The sequence below is a fragment of the Aplidium turbinatum genome, chromosome 7 (genome assembly GCF_918807975.1).
Source record: "Aplidium turbinatum chromosome 7, kaAplTurb1.1, whole genome shotgun sequence".
Classification (NCBI taxonomy): domain Eukaryota; kingdom Metazoa; phylum Chordata; class Ascidiacea; order Aplousobranchia; family Polyclinidae; genus Aplidium; species Aplidium turbinatum.
In genome coordinates this window covers 32924982-32939162 of record NC_137478.1, presented here as the reverse complement: position 1 = coordinate 32939162, position 14181 = coordinate 32924982, and the positions used below count along the sequence as shown (strand labels likewise).

The following is a 14181-nucleotide window of genomic DNA, read 5'->3' as shown; positions in this document are numbered from 1 at the left end:
AAGATTGAATTTTGTCGGAGTTGATGGACAATATTTTTCACTTTGATTAAAAAACTCACATTTTTGGAATCTTGTAACGTCAACAAACCGATTGACAAGCGCGATTGACCAGTTGAGACTTGGTGATCGACCGGTCGATCGCGATTGACGTGTTGGCCACCCCTAATGTACACCAAAATGCTCAAAAAGCACCTCAGTGATTGCAACATCAAATATATGAGTTTCCTAAAAGTCAGCAGTTGTGAACTGAGCTAGAAACATTTAAGCAAGTGGCTGAAGTTGGTAAATGATGAAACTGAGCAAGCAACAACTGAGCAAGTCAAAGCTAGGATTGTCCAAGTTAGTAAATTCAGTTTAACAAGCGATGACCAAGCAAGTCTGACGTGAGCACGTAAATCTCATTTGCTGACTGACTTGGCAGTAGCTGAAATGTAAATGCTGAGTTGTCGCATGGCGAGTGGTGAGACGACCCAAGTATATTATTTATTATACATAAATCTCAATGACATTTTTTCTAGTTATTGTGTTTGCTTTTCATATATATATATTAAGACCATTTTAGATAGATATAATACAATTCAATTGTTAATATTATCTCCAGAAACTGTGTCTTTGTATGCAAGATACACTTGTGTTATGTAGCTTTGAATATTATGCTTTTAATTAGATAAATGAGAAATTTGTTGAGAGTTAAGTTTTTTTGTTATGCTGTGAAGAATGAAACGGGCACGGGCAGAGCAATTGCAGACGGCCGTGTTGTTTTATTTGAAGAAAAGGAACTTTACAGATTCTGAGTGCACTTTTCGAAACAATTTCAAGTTTGAACAGTCTTTACCTGAAGCTGGTGCTCGTGCGTATGTGGAAACCAAATATTCTGTTTTAGACAGTGTTGCTATGACGACACAGTCTTTAAGTGATTACTTTCTCTCTTTTAAAGCTTTGCAGGATTTCATTGAAAAAGCCGCAGAAAATGAGCAATATAAAGGTCTGCGGAGATTGTTGTTCCCTATTTTTCTTCATGCTTATCTTGACTTGGTGATAGCCGGTAGACAAGGCGAGGCCGAAGAGTTTTATTATCTCTATAGCGATGATGAAACCTTTAAACAATATGATGAAGTTTTGCTTCAGCTTCAAAGAGTCAAAGATTCTAATGATTTATCAAACTATTTCACAATTGCTGAAATTCGCAACAAATTTTGCACTGTTGGGTTAAGTTTTGATGAGAAACATTTGCTGCTGAGGTTTATGCATGGCCAAGACAACTTGTTGGTGATGAAGATTATCAATGAACGGATTCATCTTGATGATGAAGATGAAGATTTAATGGAATTAAGTAAATATGATGATGTTGAATGCAATGAAACTAAGATCCAAACTCTTCATTGTGAACAAAAAGCATCAGTTTTTGAACCGTTAGCTTCCCATCCTACTGATCCTCTTCCAATGATCATCAGTCCTCCATCAGTGACTAACACTCCCACTTGCACAAATTCAACCCAAACTCCTGAAAAGTTGCCATTCCAGCCAACCATTGATCCTGCACTGGTCAACAAGCATATTAAAAGATTAAGAGAAAGTCACCCTGTAGTTCAAAGTGTATGTTTGTATAAATTTAATGATGAGCACCATGTTATAACTAGTGCAGCAATTTCTAACAACAGGGCCTTGATTTGTTGCGGCAAAGAAGATTCAAGAGCCAGTTTGTGGAATGTATGTCATGGCGACTTGTTCAATCACAAGACCACTGTAAACATTGATGACAGCAAGAAACAAATTCCTATTGTTTCATACCCAGATATTTCTCGTGTTTCTTTTGGTAATGATTTCAAAGATGATGTTTGGCAGCAATCCCGAGATGCGTCTGCTAACTGTAGGCAGCAACTTTGCAAGCAGAGAGTCACTTCTCTACAAGGCCACAGTGGGCCAATTTATTCATCGTGCTTTACTCATGACGACAAATACGTTTTAACATCTTCCGAAGACACCACGATCCGGTTGTGGGATTTGCAAGATTTCAGAAACAAAGTGATATACAAAGGACATAATCACCCCGTGTGGTGCCTCAGTATGAGTGCCCTGAGCATGTATTTTGCGTCTGGTTCTTTGGACTGTACGGCCCGATTGTGGTCATTAGACCGAACATTTCCTTTGCGTTTATATGCCGGCCATGAACACAGTGTTGAAACGTTAGCTTTTCATGATAATGCAAGTTATCTTGCCACTGCCGACCATACTGTCAGGTTATGGGACGTAAATAGTGGCAAAACTGTTCGATTGATGACGGGACATTGGGCTCCGGTGACCACCTTAGCATTTTCACCAGACGGGAAAATGCTTGCCAGTTCCGGGGAAGATTGTCGTATTCGAATATGGGATATTGCCTCGGGAAATTTGATCAAGGAAATTCGTTCACACACTGATACTATCTATTCAATGAGCTTCAGCTCTGATAGTTCCATGATTGCATCTGGTGGTGCTGACTGCTCTCTATATGTTTGGAATGTTTCCAACTCTCTTTCTGTTGTTAGCTCAGACACTTGTAGTAATGCATCATTGCATCCACACTTGGTGGCGCATTGGGCATTTGAAACAGATATAAACAAAATTTTAACAGTGAATTTCTGTGGCGACATGTTAGACTGCATAGTTGTATGACGTGATGATGCAGGCGGCGACATGTTAGACTGCATAGTTGTATGACGTGATGATGCAGGCGGCGACATGTTAGACTGCATAGTTGTATGACGTGATGATGCAGGCGGCGACATGTTAGACTGCATAGTTGTATGACGTGATGATGCAGGCGGCAACATGTTAGACTGCATAGTTGTATGACGTGATGATGCAGGCGGCGACATGTTAGACTGCATAGTTGTATGACATGATGATGCAGGCGGCGACATGTTAGACTGCATAGTTGTATGACGTGATGATGCAGGCAATTCACAATCTCGACTTTTATACTTTTTCATTGAATTACTCATTGTTATTTGTAACATGGTTTACTTTATAAAGTCTTATTGGCAGTCATTATGGAAAAATATCTTTTATAAGCAATTTCAGTTATGTCTTGGCAGGCATTATGTTGGAAAATTCATCTTATATATAAGCAATTTCAGTTACCTTTCCAAAGCATTTCTTTGAGCAAATATATGACAGTGATATTAAATCAAAACTATTTTTATTGGTCTCATAGAAAATACAAATTAGCTTGCAAGACCATTAATCTGTAATATTTACAGTATCTTGTAAGTTCATTAAATTGTACTACGATGTTTATATGTGTCTCCTGCAATTAACCAAAAGTACTTCCATGCTGGTTTTTTTTTGGTCATTTATTGGTCATTGGCGGATTTTTTAGCAAAATGTCCGAAAAATATATAGTCAATCTGTCAAAAATGTCCGAAAAATATATATATAGTCAATTCGGTCAAAATGTCCGAAAAATATATATATAGTCAATTCAGTCAGATTTCTGAAAATTCGGTCAGTTGTGTAAAAAAACAACGTTTCTCAGCGAAACTTATTAATGTTGTAGCTAGTCAGGAAGTGCAAATTTGCAAATTATCAGTGACTTGAAAGGAAATATTTTCATCAGAAAAAATGACCGAAGTAAATAAAAAATGATCGAATTTTTTCAAGTCATTTCGGACAAATTACCGAAAAGTCTCAGCGAAAAAAAAACCCAGCTTCCAGTTCCATGCTCTTTTTTATGTGTTACGGTAAAACTTATGATGATTTTAATTTTACTGGTGAAAAGTACATATTCTGCATAAGCAGTTGCCCTGTTGACTGCAATCTCCTCCATGGCATCCAACAAACCCATTCCGCTGACCAAGTGATAATATGCTGTTGTGCACTGAACATATTCTTTGTTTGAAATTCCACCAGGTTACCTTGATCCTGGTACTAACTTGTCCTTGGTTTTAGATGGTGATATTCCTTTAATTGGCTGTTGCAGTGTTGCATGTCCCACAATCGTTCTGCTGTTAGCAGAGCTAAGCAATGATGTGTTTTTAACCTAATGCTGCTTCATCTCGTCGTCAATCATGTGTTAACTTTATTTTTATTGACGTATATATGCTGTGCTGTAGGTTATGCCACACAATTTATCATCGTTGTTAGGTATCTGGTTATTATCACAACATCCCAGTTATGAGACAGCCACTAGTTTGCTTCACTAAACCTTGAACACAAAATTGCTACGCTCCTTCATAACATGGTAAAGGTTCCATACTCAGTTCCAATTGTGAGTATGTGAAGATAAGGAGATTCTCATTATGCCTGTGCTACTAACAAAAGAAGGGTGGCCAGTTTCTTTCTCTTGGCCGCCTTGGTCCTTCAACAACTACGCCCAGTCGCCCACCCAATTTATTATACTCGGAAAGGTCAATGGTGTTAACGGAAAGGTCAATGGTGAGAGCAATGTGTGGGGTGAAAACGAGAAGGGAAAAAAGGACTGAAGAATTGTTGGATATGCTAGAGATGAGAGAGACCATAGACCAACTGGCAAGGGCAAATGGAGTAAGATGGTATGGACATGTGATAAGGAGGGAGGAAGGAAGTTTTCTTAGAAAGGCACTAGATCTAAAGGTGGATGGGAAGAGGAAACGCGGTCGTCCAAGAAGAACGTGGAAACAACAAGTGAAGGATGAATTTAAAAAAGTCGGACTGAAGGAGGAAGATGCAAGGGACAGGGTGAAATGGAGAAAAGGGATTAAAACAATTGCTGCGCGGAAACAATCGGCCACCCCCACTAGTGGGGAACAAACCGACGATGGATTATGGATTATGATGATGATGATGATGATGTAGAGGTGTGCAGTGTTCTTCAACAACCAGCTTTTAAGGTGGGAACCGAACCAGAATTGCATGATTTGAAAGCCAACGTCTTATCCGCGACGTCATCCCCCCCATAATGTGACATCACAATTAATCAGCTTGGGTTATTATTTCCATTGTATTGCTTTGTTTCGAGTTGTGCTTCACTTTTTTAAAGAGTTCTATTCAGTTATACAGTCTACAAATGTCAACTAGGTGCAGTGAGTTGAATAACATTAATTGGAGATGTGTGTCTTACTGATACAGTTGTTGTGGCATTGGCACAGCTTAATGTTTACACTCAATGTTATAAATAGTTTGAGTTATTCTATGTCGCCATGCATGGTCACATACAACACGTTGTTAGAAGTGTAAAAGGCATTTTGATTGAAAAGGTTTGGTTAATCGGACGTATGCTACAATCTGTTATCATATTTTCACACTGGTTCAATTTGTCACATGCAATATGCATCATTGGTGAAAAGCCGAAAATGTTTGTATTTTTTCAGTGAATTTCTTATGCAGCTGGATGTCCGAATAAGCAATGACTGATAGTTTTATCCCTATAGTTTCAAACACCCCCCCTCCTATTGATGAGGGAGATTTTGATGATGATTTTACTGATTTTGCCCAAGCAACCAATTCTTGGGGGAGTGATGATGACTTTGGGGACTTTTCTGGTCCCCCACCTGTGAGTGATGATAGTTTTGGGTCACCCCTAAAATCCGTTCAACCCCACTCATTCGAGACTAATTTTTGTTCAATTGTTGACAACATTGAAGCACAAGATGAAATAGTATTTACTGCAAAACCAGATGATATCTATTCAAACGCAACTAATGGAGTGAGTGAAACATTGGAAAGGGATTGTGAGCCTGATTTAAGTTCCTCTTGTAATGCAACTGTGACCGGTGATGTCTCAATCGATCTTGAAGACAGGAACTTTTCCAATTCAGATGACCTCAATAAATCTTTTGTAAAGTCACCCACTGACAATGAAGACCGTGCGTCAAGTATCAAGGAGCTTGAAAACAATGCCACAGAGCCGGGTGTTCAAGGCAACTTATTCAATCCAGTCATTGCAGAGTTTGAAAGTGACAATTCTGAATACCCATCAAGAGACGACATTCCCTCTGAGGATGAATCGTCGTTTAGGAGTCAGCCATCCGAGGAAACTTTTCAAGCCAATGACAAGATAAAAAGTCATGAAGATTTCACTGAAATGACAAATAATTTTGAAACGAACAATGACGTTTGTTTTCATGAAGTTGTTGCGTCACACACCATTTCGCCAGTTGACTCGAAAGCTTCTTCTGGTCACAAAGACACGGTCTCAGAAACTGAAATAAATCTAGATAACAGTGGTTTGCAATCTGATGACAAGGATAGCAGACCAACCTCATCTGGTTCCATGTTTGCCGAAGAAACTCCCAAGGATTCCACTGGTGAAGTTGATGAGGTTGAGTCAGCAGGTTGCCAGAACAATGAGAGCAGTGACTCTTCATCGGTTGAAACTAGTACAAACCAGGAAACCACAACAGAAAATGTTCAGGATTCTATCCCTTCCAATAAACCTGCAGATCACTCGGAAGAATTTGTTGATACTGCGTCGTTTAATCAGTTTACTAATAATGATGGATTCAAAGAGACAGTTGTTCCAGATAACTTCAATAAAATCTCAGACTCCATAGCAGAGGGAGGTTCTCCTAAATCTATTGAAAGTGACAATCAAGATACGAAGTCATGTTCTTCTGTGGAGGAGAGTATTGCTCAAAAATTAAACGCTGAGTCACTTGGAGAGAATGCGGAGGATGACTTTGCTGATTTTGCAACTTTTAGTTTTCCATCCACAGTGCAAGTAGCTGAAAACGAGTCACCATCCAACGATGAAAATTGTTTTGCTCCACCTAGTGGGTTTCAAAATAGCAATGATGACTTTGCGAAGTTTGATGATGATGCTGGGTTTGGAGATTTTAGTGACAGCAACTTTGCACCTGTGGAGACGAATAACGATGATGACTTTGGTGATTTTGGTTCAGCCTCGGAAGATTTTCCATTGGCTGAATCAACATTTGCTCAAACACAATCAAATAATGCTGTAAGTATTTGCATCTTTTGCCTGATTAGGGAAGTACCGGATCGTCACAACTTTATTTAATGTGTCCTTGAATATTTCCTAAACGTAAATATATTGATTTATCTAGCCAGGGGTATATAAATTGTAACCACCACCGTCGAGACTTTTTGTGAAACTAATTCATCCTACTGGGTAATTACATACTTCTCAAACTCCGGCATCTTTGTGTTAACATTTCAACATCTCATTTCAGACAAACATTTCAAGTATATCAAGGTGGTTCCCCCAATGTGAAACACCACATGACGCAACCATTGGCCAGCCGGATGCCAACATCCACTTGATCCATTGCCACGTGGAAGAGAACACGATCCCATTGTTGAGTTGTGACTCCACATCCAGCACCGAGGTTTTGGGATCGAACAAGTTGTTTAAGAGGTTTGCAACGTTTCGATTGCTGTTGTCAGATAGACCAGCTTGTGCTTCAGTTCGATGAAAGTCATAATTTAAGATATGAAAGTTCACAATTGGTGACCTGCTCCCTCATTGTTTGCAGCCCCACCCAGCTATGGGACTTGCTTGAAGATGTGGACAACACGATGGCGCTCAAGTTCAAATGGAACAACTCATTGAATCATCAGCAGCTGTTGACTTCACTTGGAATCAACAGACAGAACATAGTAAGTCAACATAATAAATTGCTGTCGCTTCGGTTGAATGGGTACGATTCTCTGGCCCCACCATGCGACGATTCACTTTATTAATGGACATGTGACGATCGCGCGGGACAAGAAGTTTCCGTTATAACAAGAACAATAAATGGGAAACTTCAGTCATCGCTTCAATCAATATCATATGCTACTGTTTGTGGTTGCTATTTGAGTTGAACTTGCTTAAGCCACATAGGTCTCACATCTAAGCGGTTGCGCCGTATTGTCGCACTCTTCGGCTCATTAACTCTTGTCGCTTCTTTCATGCTGTGATGTCGTCCACTGAGTGAGAGGCCTGTGTTCGATTCTAATTAAAGACAAACTCAGCTATGGTTCATTCACTTGTATTTGTTCTTCAGCTTTTCAGCGGGAATCGTGCCCCCACCTACGTTCCCAACTACGCTGCTGGTTTGGTAAGTTAATATGTGTTGTTCTATGGAACAGTATCCTTAACACTTTGGTGAAAAACCTTTTGCTTGTCTGGGTGCTAAAGGGTGCTACTACTGAGGGTGCTAAAGTTATTGAATTCTTTGTATGAACCTTTATCTTCGCCACTCCAAGGGCCGAGGGGCTCTGCCTGACAAAGTTAGATGCAAAGCTGGTCACCATTTTAAACATTTGTGGATTTTTCTTGTTAAGATGGCGCGCTGATTACTTGGTAACTGAACGTACAGCTCTCTCTGTATCGAAATGAAATTAAGCTCGAAGGTTCAGATTTTATGAATCGAATTATTGATGTGTGTTTGATGCAGGGTCTCCTTCAACCTGACACGAAACCGATGTCAGCCACCGACGTGGTGACCGCCACCACACCGATCGAGAAGACCTCTAACGTGAGTGACTTTTGTTGTCGTCATAATGCCGAGGGGTTGTCAGTTATGATCAATGACAGTTTATTTCATGTCACGTTTTGATGCGAACCGGCGACTCGCACAAGTAGTCTGGGATTGCTTTATGACGTTGTGGTCCGATTGTGAGCACACAACCACTTGGTTAGTTGTGGAGGCGATGGAAGCTTCAAACCTGGTCGCTAAATCGGCCTGCAAGTCGGTGCTTGCTTATTTTTCATCATAATCTTAAAAAACGTTGGTTCCAGCAAATTCAATTTCTCTGGCAAGAAATTTGTACGTAAAGTTTTTTTACGTAGACGAAATATGAAATAGTATTGCAGTGGTGGAAATTCAATGAAAACATTTCCTAATAACTTCCCTTCATTGGCGAAGAGTTAATCAGCCTGCATGCGCGTGACGCCATCGAGCACCCTGGTGATTGTGGTGACTTCTCAACATCACTGCATGACACCTAACATGGTGGGAAATTCCTCGTACGATCCGCGACCGCGCAGCTGTTCATTTGACGCCATTATCCTGCACTTTGACCATAGCTGTCGCTTGGAGAGAGTCTACTCTCCAAACAATAGCTGTGACGTCACCCGTGTATGACGCGATAAGTGACTGCATAAGTCGATGCATGTCGGTTAGGATAGCGATGATTGTGGCCAACGCATGTTTGGTGAATCCTCTCCCGACTATCTCCTCAACCTCATGTATTGATGTGGCAGGTTGATGGAGGGACGCCATGGACGATGGAGACAGGTTTGTTTCGTCATTTAAATTGCGTTTCGTTGACGACAAAGCTGCCAAGTGCCAGGCATGTACGTGCATAGACCGAGTTCAGAACAGATGGTGCGTCGCTCTGTTTGATGGCATCCAACTTCCGCGCCTGACCGCCCTCCTGTTGGTAGAGGAATCCCGAAGTCCATTCCATTGCGGATAGTTTTGTTTATGGAACCTCACACCAAGTGGATTCCTCATACCACACCAACGACCGTTACGTGGCTGAACAATCATTGATCCGACAAAGCATCCCATAGTTGTTCCTTCATTATTCGCATGGATGTTCGAATATTCGCTCTTTGGTCCGCTCCGTTTTCTCTATGGTTACGCGCTCGACTCAAAGATCAAGCGGCGCTGGTTCGACTCGGGGTGTGCGCTTGAGCAACGCATTTCAGGACTGCTCTCCATTCAGCGGCACCTAGTGAATGGAATAATTTCCCGGCAACAAAACTTCAACAATAGGAAACTTCACTCTGCCAATCTCGGTAACCAACCCTGCGTCAAAAGACTCTACAAGTATGCGATACTACCAGGAATAACCTATCAAGGCTTTGTCTGTCCGAGGATAGAGATTCAAAACCAACCAACCAATATTAAGGGAAACTTGCCAAGAAGGAATCTTAAATGCAATTGATTGATATGAAGCCTCAACAGCCTATCAGATCGTTCCAATCACGGGCTTTGGGTTGTCAGGTGCCGCTGGACAGGCAGCTTTGTCGCTGCGCAAACTGATTAACAATTAAAGATGGCTAACAACTTTTCAACCTACCATAACTGTAGCAACGTTTATAATTCTTTGATGTCTTCGAAGCTCTCACTATAGAATCTACGTCATAGACGCTTATAGTTGGTCTGTTGTTTGCTTTCATTTGGGTAATGGGTTGCACTTTAGCAAATAGCTTGATACGATTCACTTTCGTCATAATTCACAACTTAATGCATTAAAGTATTGCTTGATGCACCACTAACCTGTCACGCATGATTGATTCTAGGTGCCACTCACTCACGTAGCCATAGCAACGCAGACGCCGGCTCTCTAGCGTCTGGTGGATACGACGCGATTAGTTTAGACTTCGACGTTTTAGATGCTTCCACTTCTAAATCGAGCAAATTGTCTTCTCCGCCAGGTGCCACTATATATTTAGATTGTTTGCACGCTCGATCATAATGCGAGGGGTGGGCAGAGGTGCAACCTCACCAATGCAACGATAATAGAAGGCTTCACGTAGACACAACCTGCCCAACCCTGGCTTGGTAGCTTGCACGTGTTGTGGTAGCGGACACTTCTCGTGTTTCCAACTCTTCTCACCATCCACAGTTATGTTGGGTCGGTGGTTTCCAACATTTTTATCGTTACCTGCCCTTCCAAACAAATATCAGAGCTGTAAACCCCTGAACTTCTGGAGCCGCCCCTGAATAAATTTGTTGCAAAATTGCTCAGTCAGGAACTTGATAGTTTTCTTTTTCCTCAAATCAACGCATTCACTTAATTAACCCATTAAAGCTTTCCGCCAACCCCTTGTGGTTTTGTAGATTTATTTTTGTAAATCCGTGTTCGGAGTCTGGGGCAGGTTGAGACAATCTTCAACAAACTTAAAAGTGCGCCACCTGAGGACTCTGGGCATCATTGGACAGCGACATTTTGTGGCGATCCCCACTGTCCCTTCCACTTCCGTTTCTTTTACACTTTGAAATCGAATGAAATATTTGTCTCTATCAGATGCTCTTGCATTGATGTTTGCGTTATTGTTAGAAGCAACAATGATGTTTCTGGAGGATCCTCCCCGGATCTCCAATAAAGCTCTTTTTGTTTTCAGAGCAAGACAAAATGGATCCTGAACTGTTAGAGTTTGCATTGAGTGCCGCTCCGGATCCTGCTCAAGCGAAGCGATCCGATCCACTGTCGAAGATTCTTGCATCTTTGAAGGTTTCTTCAGGAAAGAAAGTTGAAGATGAAGAGGAGTTGACTCCGGATGCTGCAGAGATCTTAACCAAGCTCCCTGACCTTTCATACATGAGATCTCATGTGCTCATGTTTCCTGTAGGGAAACCACCGGTTGTATCGAATTCATGAGGCCGACTTCCCCAATGGGGCACTTGTGACATCAGAGGCTTTGTTGTCTAAACAGGACTCCCCCTGTTTCATCGACCATGTGTCCTTGAAGTTCATGCTTTGCCATAGCGCAGATCTCTCAGCTGACGATGCGTTGCCGGGTCGGGCAACTTTTCATATATCCATCAATTATAGAAATGTTATTATGTCGCAATTGATCAGCTGTAGGCGAATTGTTCTTTCATCTATTGTGACTAGTAGCATCCGTTATGTGCAATTGTCGGAATATTTTGCGGTGTCTGGTGGTGAATTGTGTTGGGGGAAACATCGCCGCCAGATAGCGCCATAATTAGCTGGGTGACACCGACATTTCCTATGATAACAATTCACAATATGCTATTTTCACTACCATCTCCATAACAACCACAACTCTATGTTTATTGCTAGAATTTGATCTCGTTCTACGCCCAGAATTGTGTTGAAAATGTGTTCGCAAAGACTCCACTGGTGAGGTCGGTCGAAAGATGCGTTGTCGTTTTTAATTGAAGATTTTATTTGAAGTTTTTATTTTCTTTTGTCAATCACCGTGAAATACGCTATGTAGCGACCTCATGTGTCATTTATCCCAGGTACGATTACCGCTAGACGTGCTGTTGAGTTATTTGCACTGTCATATGTTCAGGAGCCGTTCGACCGTCATATGATGTCACTAGGATCGCCATATATGGACAGATGAACGAACGACATCTTATGATATCGAAATATAGTTTCTCTGTTGCCACCCGGCGTGGAGGTGATTCACTAACGTCATGCAATGCATGTCACTTCACCCATGAATACAAACATACACAATATTGAATCAAGTTCTGGATTTGTGAGGGACACCAGCTTGATGGAGAGTTACCTTCGGTCCGTCAGTTTAGGAATATTTTGTCGCTTCTACCTTTTTTGGACCCATGCTATGCCATGAAAAGTATTATTTTCGTTTTGATCTTCAGAAACTGAGCTAAGCGGTTTCCACGACAGAAAATCTTTCAGCGTGGACCGTTCTATCAGCTCAGTTTGTTTTTGACCATTCCCAACGAAAAACAATATAGCCTAAACACTAGTAAACAGTAAACATAGCAAAGGTGTTGAAAAAGGTAGCATCGACAAAACGCGAACGTCATAACGTCAATGCCATCCATCGGATGGAGATCTGTTTAAGAATTGCCGCGAGATGACATAATTGTATGAGAAATAACCCGTGTTGTGTACTTTTAAAACCTTTAGGAAAAGTTTTTTTGCACTGCTACGGATTGGAACCCAGGAAGGTTAAGGCCAAAACTCCGGTCGTGATGGAAAACGTGTTTGAGTTGTGATCGTCCCTGCACCAAACCCGCGCATTATTGGTTGGATCGCGTTGATGCAAAGTTATGTCTTGCAATGCTTGTTCGAAATTCCCCGCAATCAATGTTGTTGGCTCGTTGCACTTTCAACAGCGTGATGACAGTTCAAAGTTCGACTAATTACTTGCTTTGTCCGGTTCATGATGATCTTAATGAAATATTTGCCGTTCAAACGACGTTCCATCTGTGGTATGACGTTGCAATCACGTGAGTCGTTGGCTACTTGATAAAATTTATGAAGCGTCACAAAAATCTGCTGCGAAATAAAATCATTTTCCAAAAAAATTCCATAAAGGGCGTGTGGCATTTGAGGATGGTGGAAACATGTTGTCTAGCATTTTCAACTCGACATTCTATAAAATTATAATTAGGCTACGTGTTAGGTTACCAAGATTGCCCAATGAAAGAATCACATCAATCATCGAAAGCGACCAATTTCTAACTCCAGTCTTAGTTGTTGAGTTATATAGTAATCTGAATCAAAAGTAGAAATGTTTGAGAATTACTTTGAGCCTTAGAAGCCCAAAACACGGACAAGCCAGTCTTTTGTTCTTTTCATCATGTCACGTTCACGATTAACCAGACACCTTGCAAATCCTGAAGATTCGAGAAAAAATTAAAAATTCTGGAACAACTTGCCGCTTTACAAGTCGAAGTCCGACTTCTCGAACATCGCAACATCGAAATCTTTAATAATATAGTCGCTGCTAAACTGCCGGTTGTTTGTTTATGCTAGCAGATTGTTGTGGTAGCCGAGGCTGATCTTGCTGCTTAACACAAACATTTGCTCGTTAAATGTAAATAAAAACGGTTTAAAAGAAACTAAATCCACAAAAATGTCAAACAGCGTTTACATTCAAATCGCTTGCAACTGTTCCAGAAAATAAAATGTACGTTTGATGATTTCACAGTTTGATTTGCTTATACCATGGTGACGGGAGATTATGTCACGGCTCGATGATAGACTATGACGTAATTCATCCAACTAACAATTTTTTTAACTTTATTTCAGTTCAGTTGCTTTTATTTCTGACCATCATATCAAAACAATACACGTCAACATAGCAAAGGTCGAGAAAAGGGTAAAACGCGAACGTTAAAACGTGCTTGAGACCGAAGTAAGTTATTGATTTGAAAGAAATTTGGCACGGTCGCAACACCTTCAGAAAAATATAAGATATAAAGGGAAAATAAAAAAAGAAAATGTTACAAAAAAACAAAAAAAAATTAAACAACATATATTTAGGCTATAGCTTGATTAGCCCACATAGCTTTAGCTGATATATTTAAGATTTGTATGGACAGTTGCTATGAAGATCGGCCATGGTGCGTTATCAAGAGTGCTGATGGTCGTAAGGGGAACACGTCTTGATGCGTTTAGCTCATAGCAATCATTGTTTAGCTCATAGCAATGAAAACAATGAGGGTTGAAAAACATTTTCATGAAACTGTTTGTCGATTTAAAATAGAAAGTAAAACGTATTAAAGTTTTCTTGGAAAAAAAATAGAGTTAAAA

General features: G+C 40.7%; 2 protein-coding genes across 2 annotated transcripts; both read left to right on the top strand.

Annotated features, from left to right (window-relative positions):
- Nucleotides 1-717: 717 nt before the first annotated feature.
- Nucleotides 718-5346, top strand: LOC145774111 (TAF5-like RNA polymerase II p300/CBP-associated factor-associated factor 65 kDa subunit 5L). The gene has a single exon (XM_082585263.1). The coding sequence runs from the start codon at nucleotides 718-720 to the stop codon at nucleotides 2653-2655; it is 1938 nt and encodes a 645-aa protein (XP_082441389.1). The 3' UTR covers nucleotides 2656-5346.
- On the top strand, nucleotides 5346-12902 carry LOC145774110 (uncharacterized). The gene is made up of 8 exons (XM_082585262.1): nucleotides 5346-6919; nucleotides 7152-7336; nucleotides 7455-7578; nucleotides 7968-8021; nucleotides 8361-8441; nucleotides 9170-9203; nucleotides 10217-10351; nucleotides 11042-12902. Exons 1-8 carry the CDS (start codon nucleotides 5366-5368, stop codon nucleotides 11296-11298), a joined length of 2424 nt encoding a protein of 807 aa, XP_082441388.1. The 5' UTR covers nucleotides 5346-5365; the 3' UTR covers nucleotides 11299-12902.
- Nucleotides 12903-14181: the final 1279 nt, after the last annotated feature.

Bases quoted from the DNA above. Each gene is read 5' to 3' on its own strand.
- LOC145774111 (XM_082585263.1), top strand. From the start codon at position 718: ATGAAACGGGCACGGGCAGAGCAATTGCAGACGGCCGTGTTGTTTTAT.
- LOC145774110 (XM_082585262.1), top strand. From the start codon at position 5,366: ATGACTGATAGTTTTATCCCTATAGTTTCAAACACCCCCCCTCCTATT. The intron at 6,920-7,151 runs GTAAGTATTTGC...ATCTCATTTCAG, and splicing joins AAACACAATCAAATAATGCT to ACAAACATTTCAAGTATATC. The intron at 9,204-10,216 runs GTTTGTTTCGTC...GATTGATTCTAG, and splicing joins GCCATGGACGATGGAGACAG to GTGCCACTCACTCACGTAGC.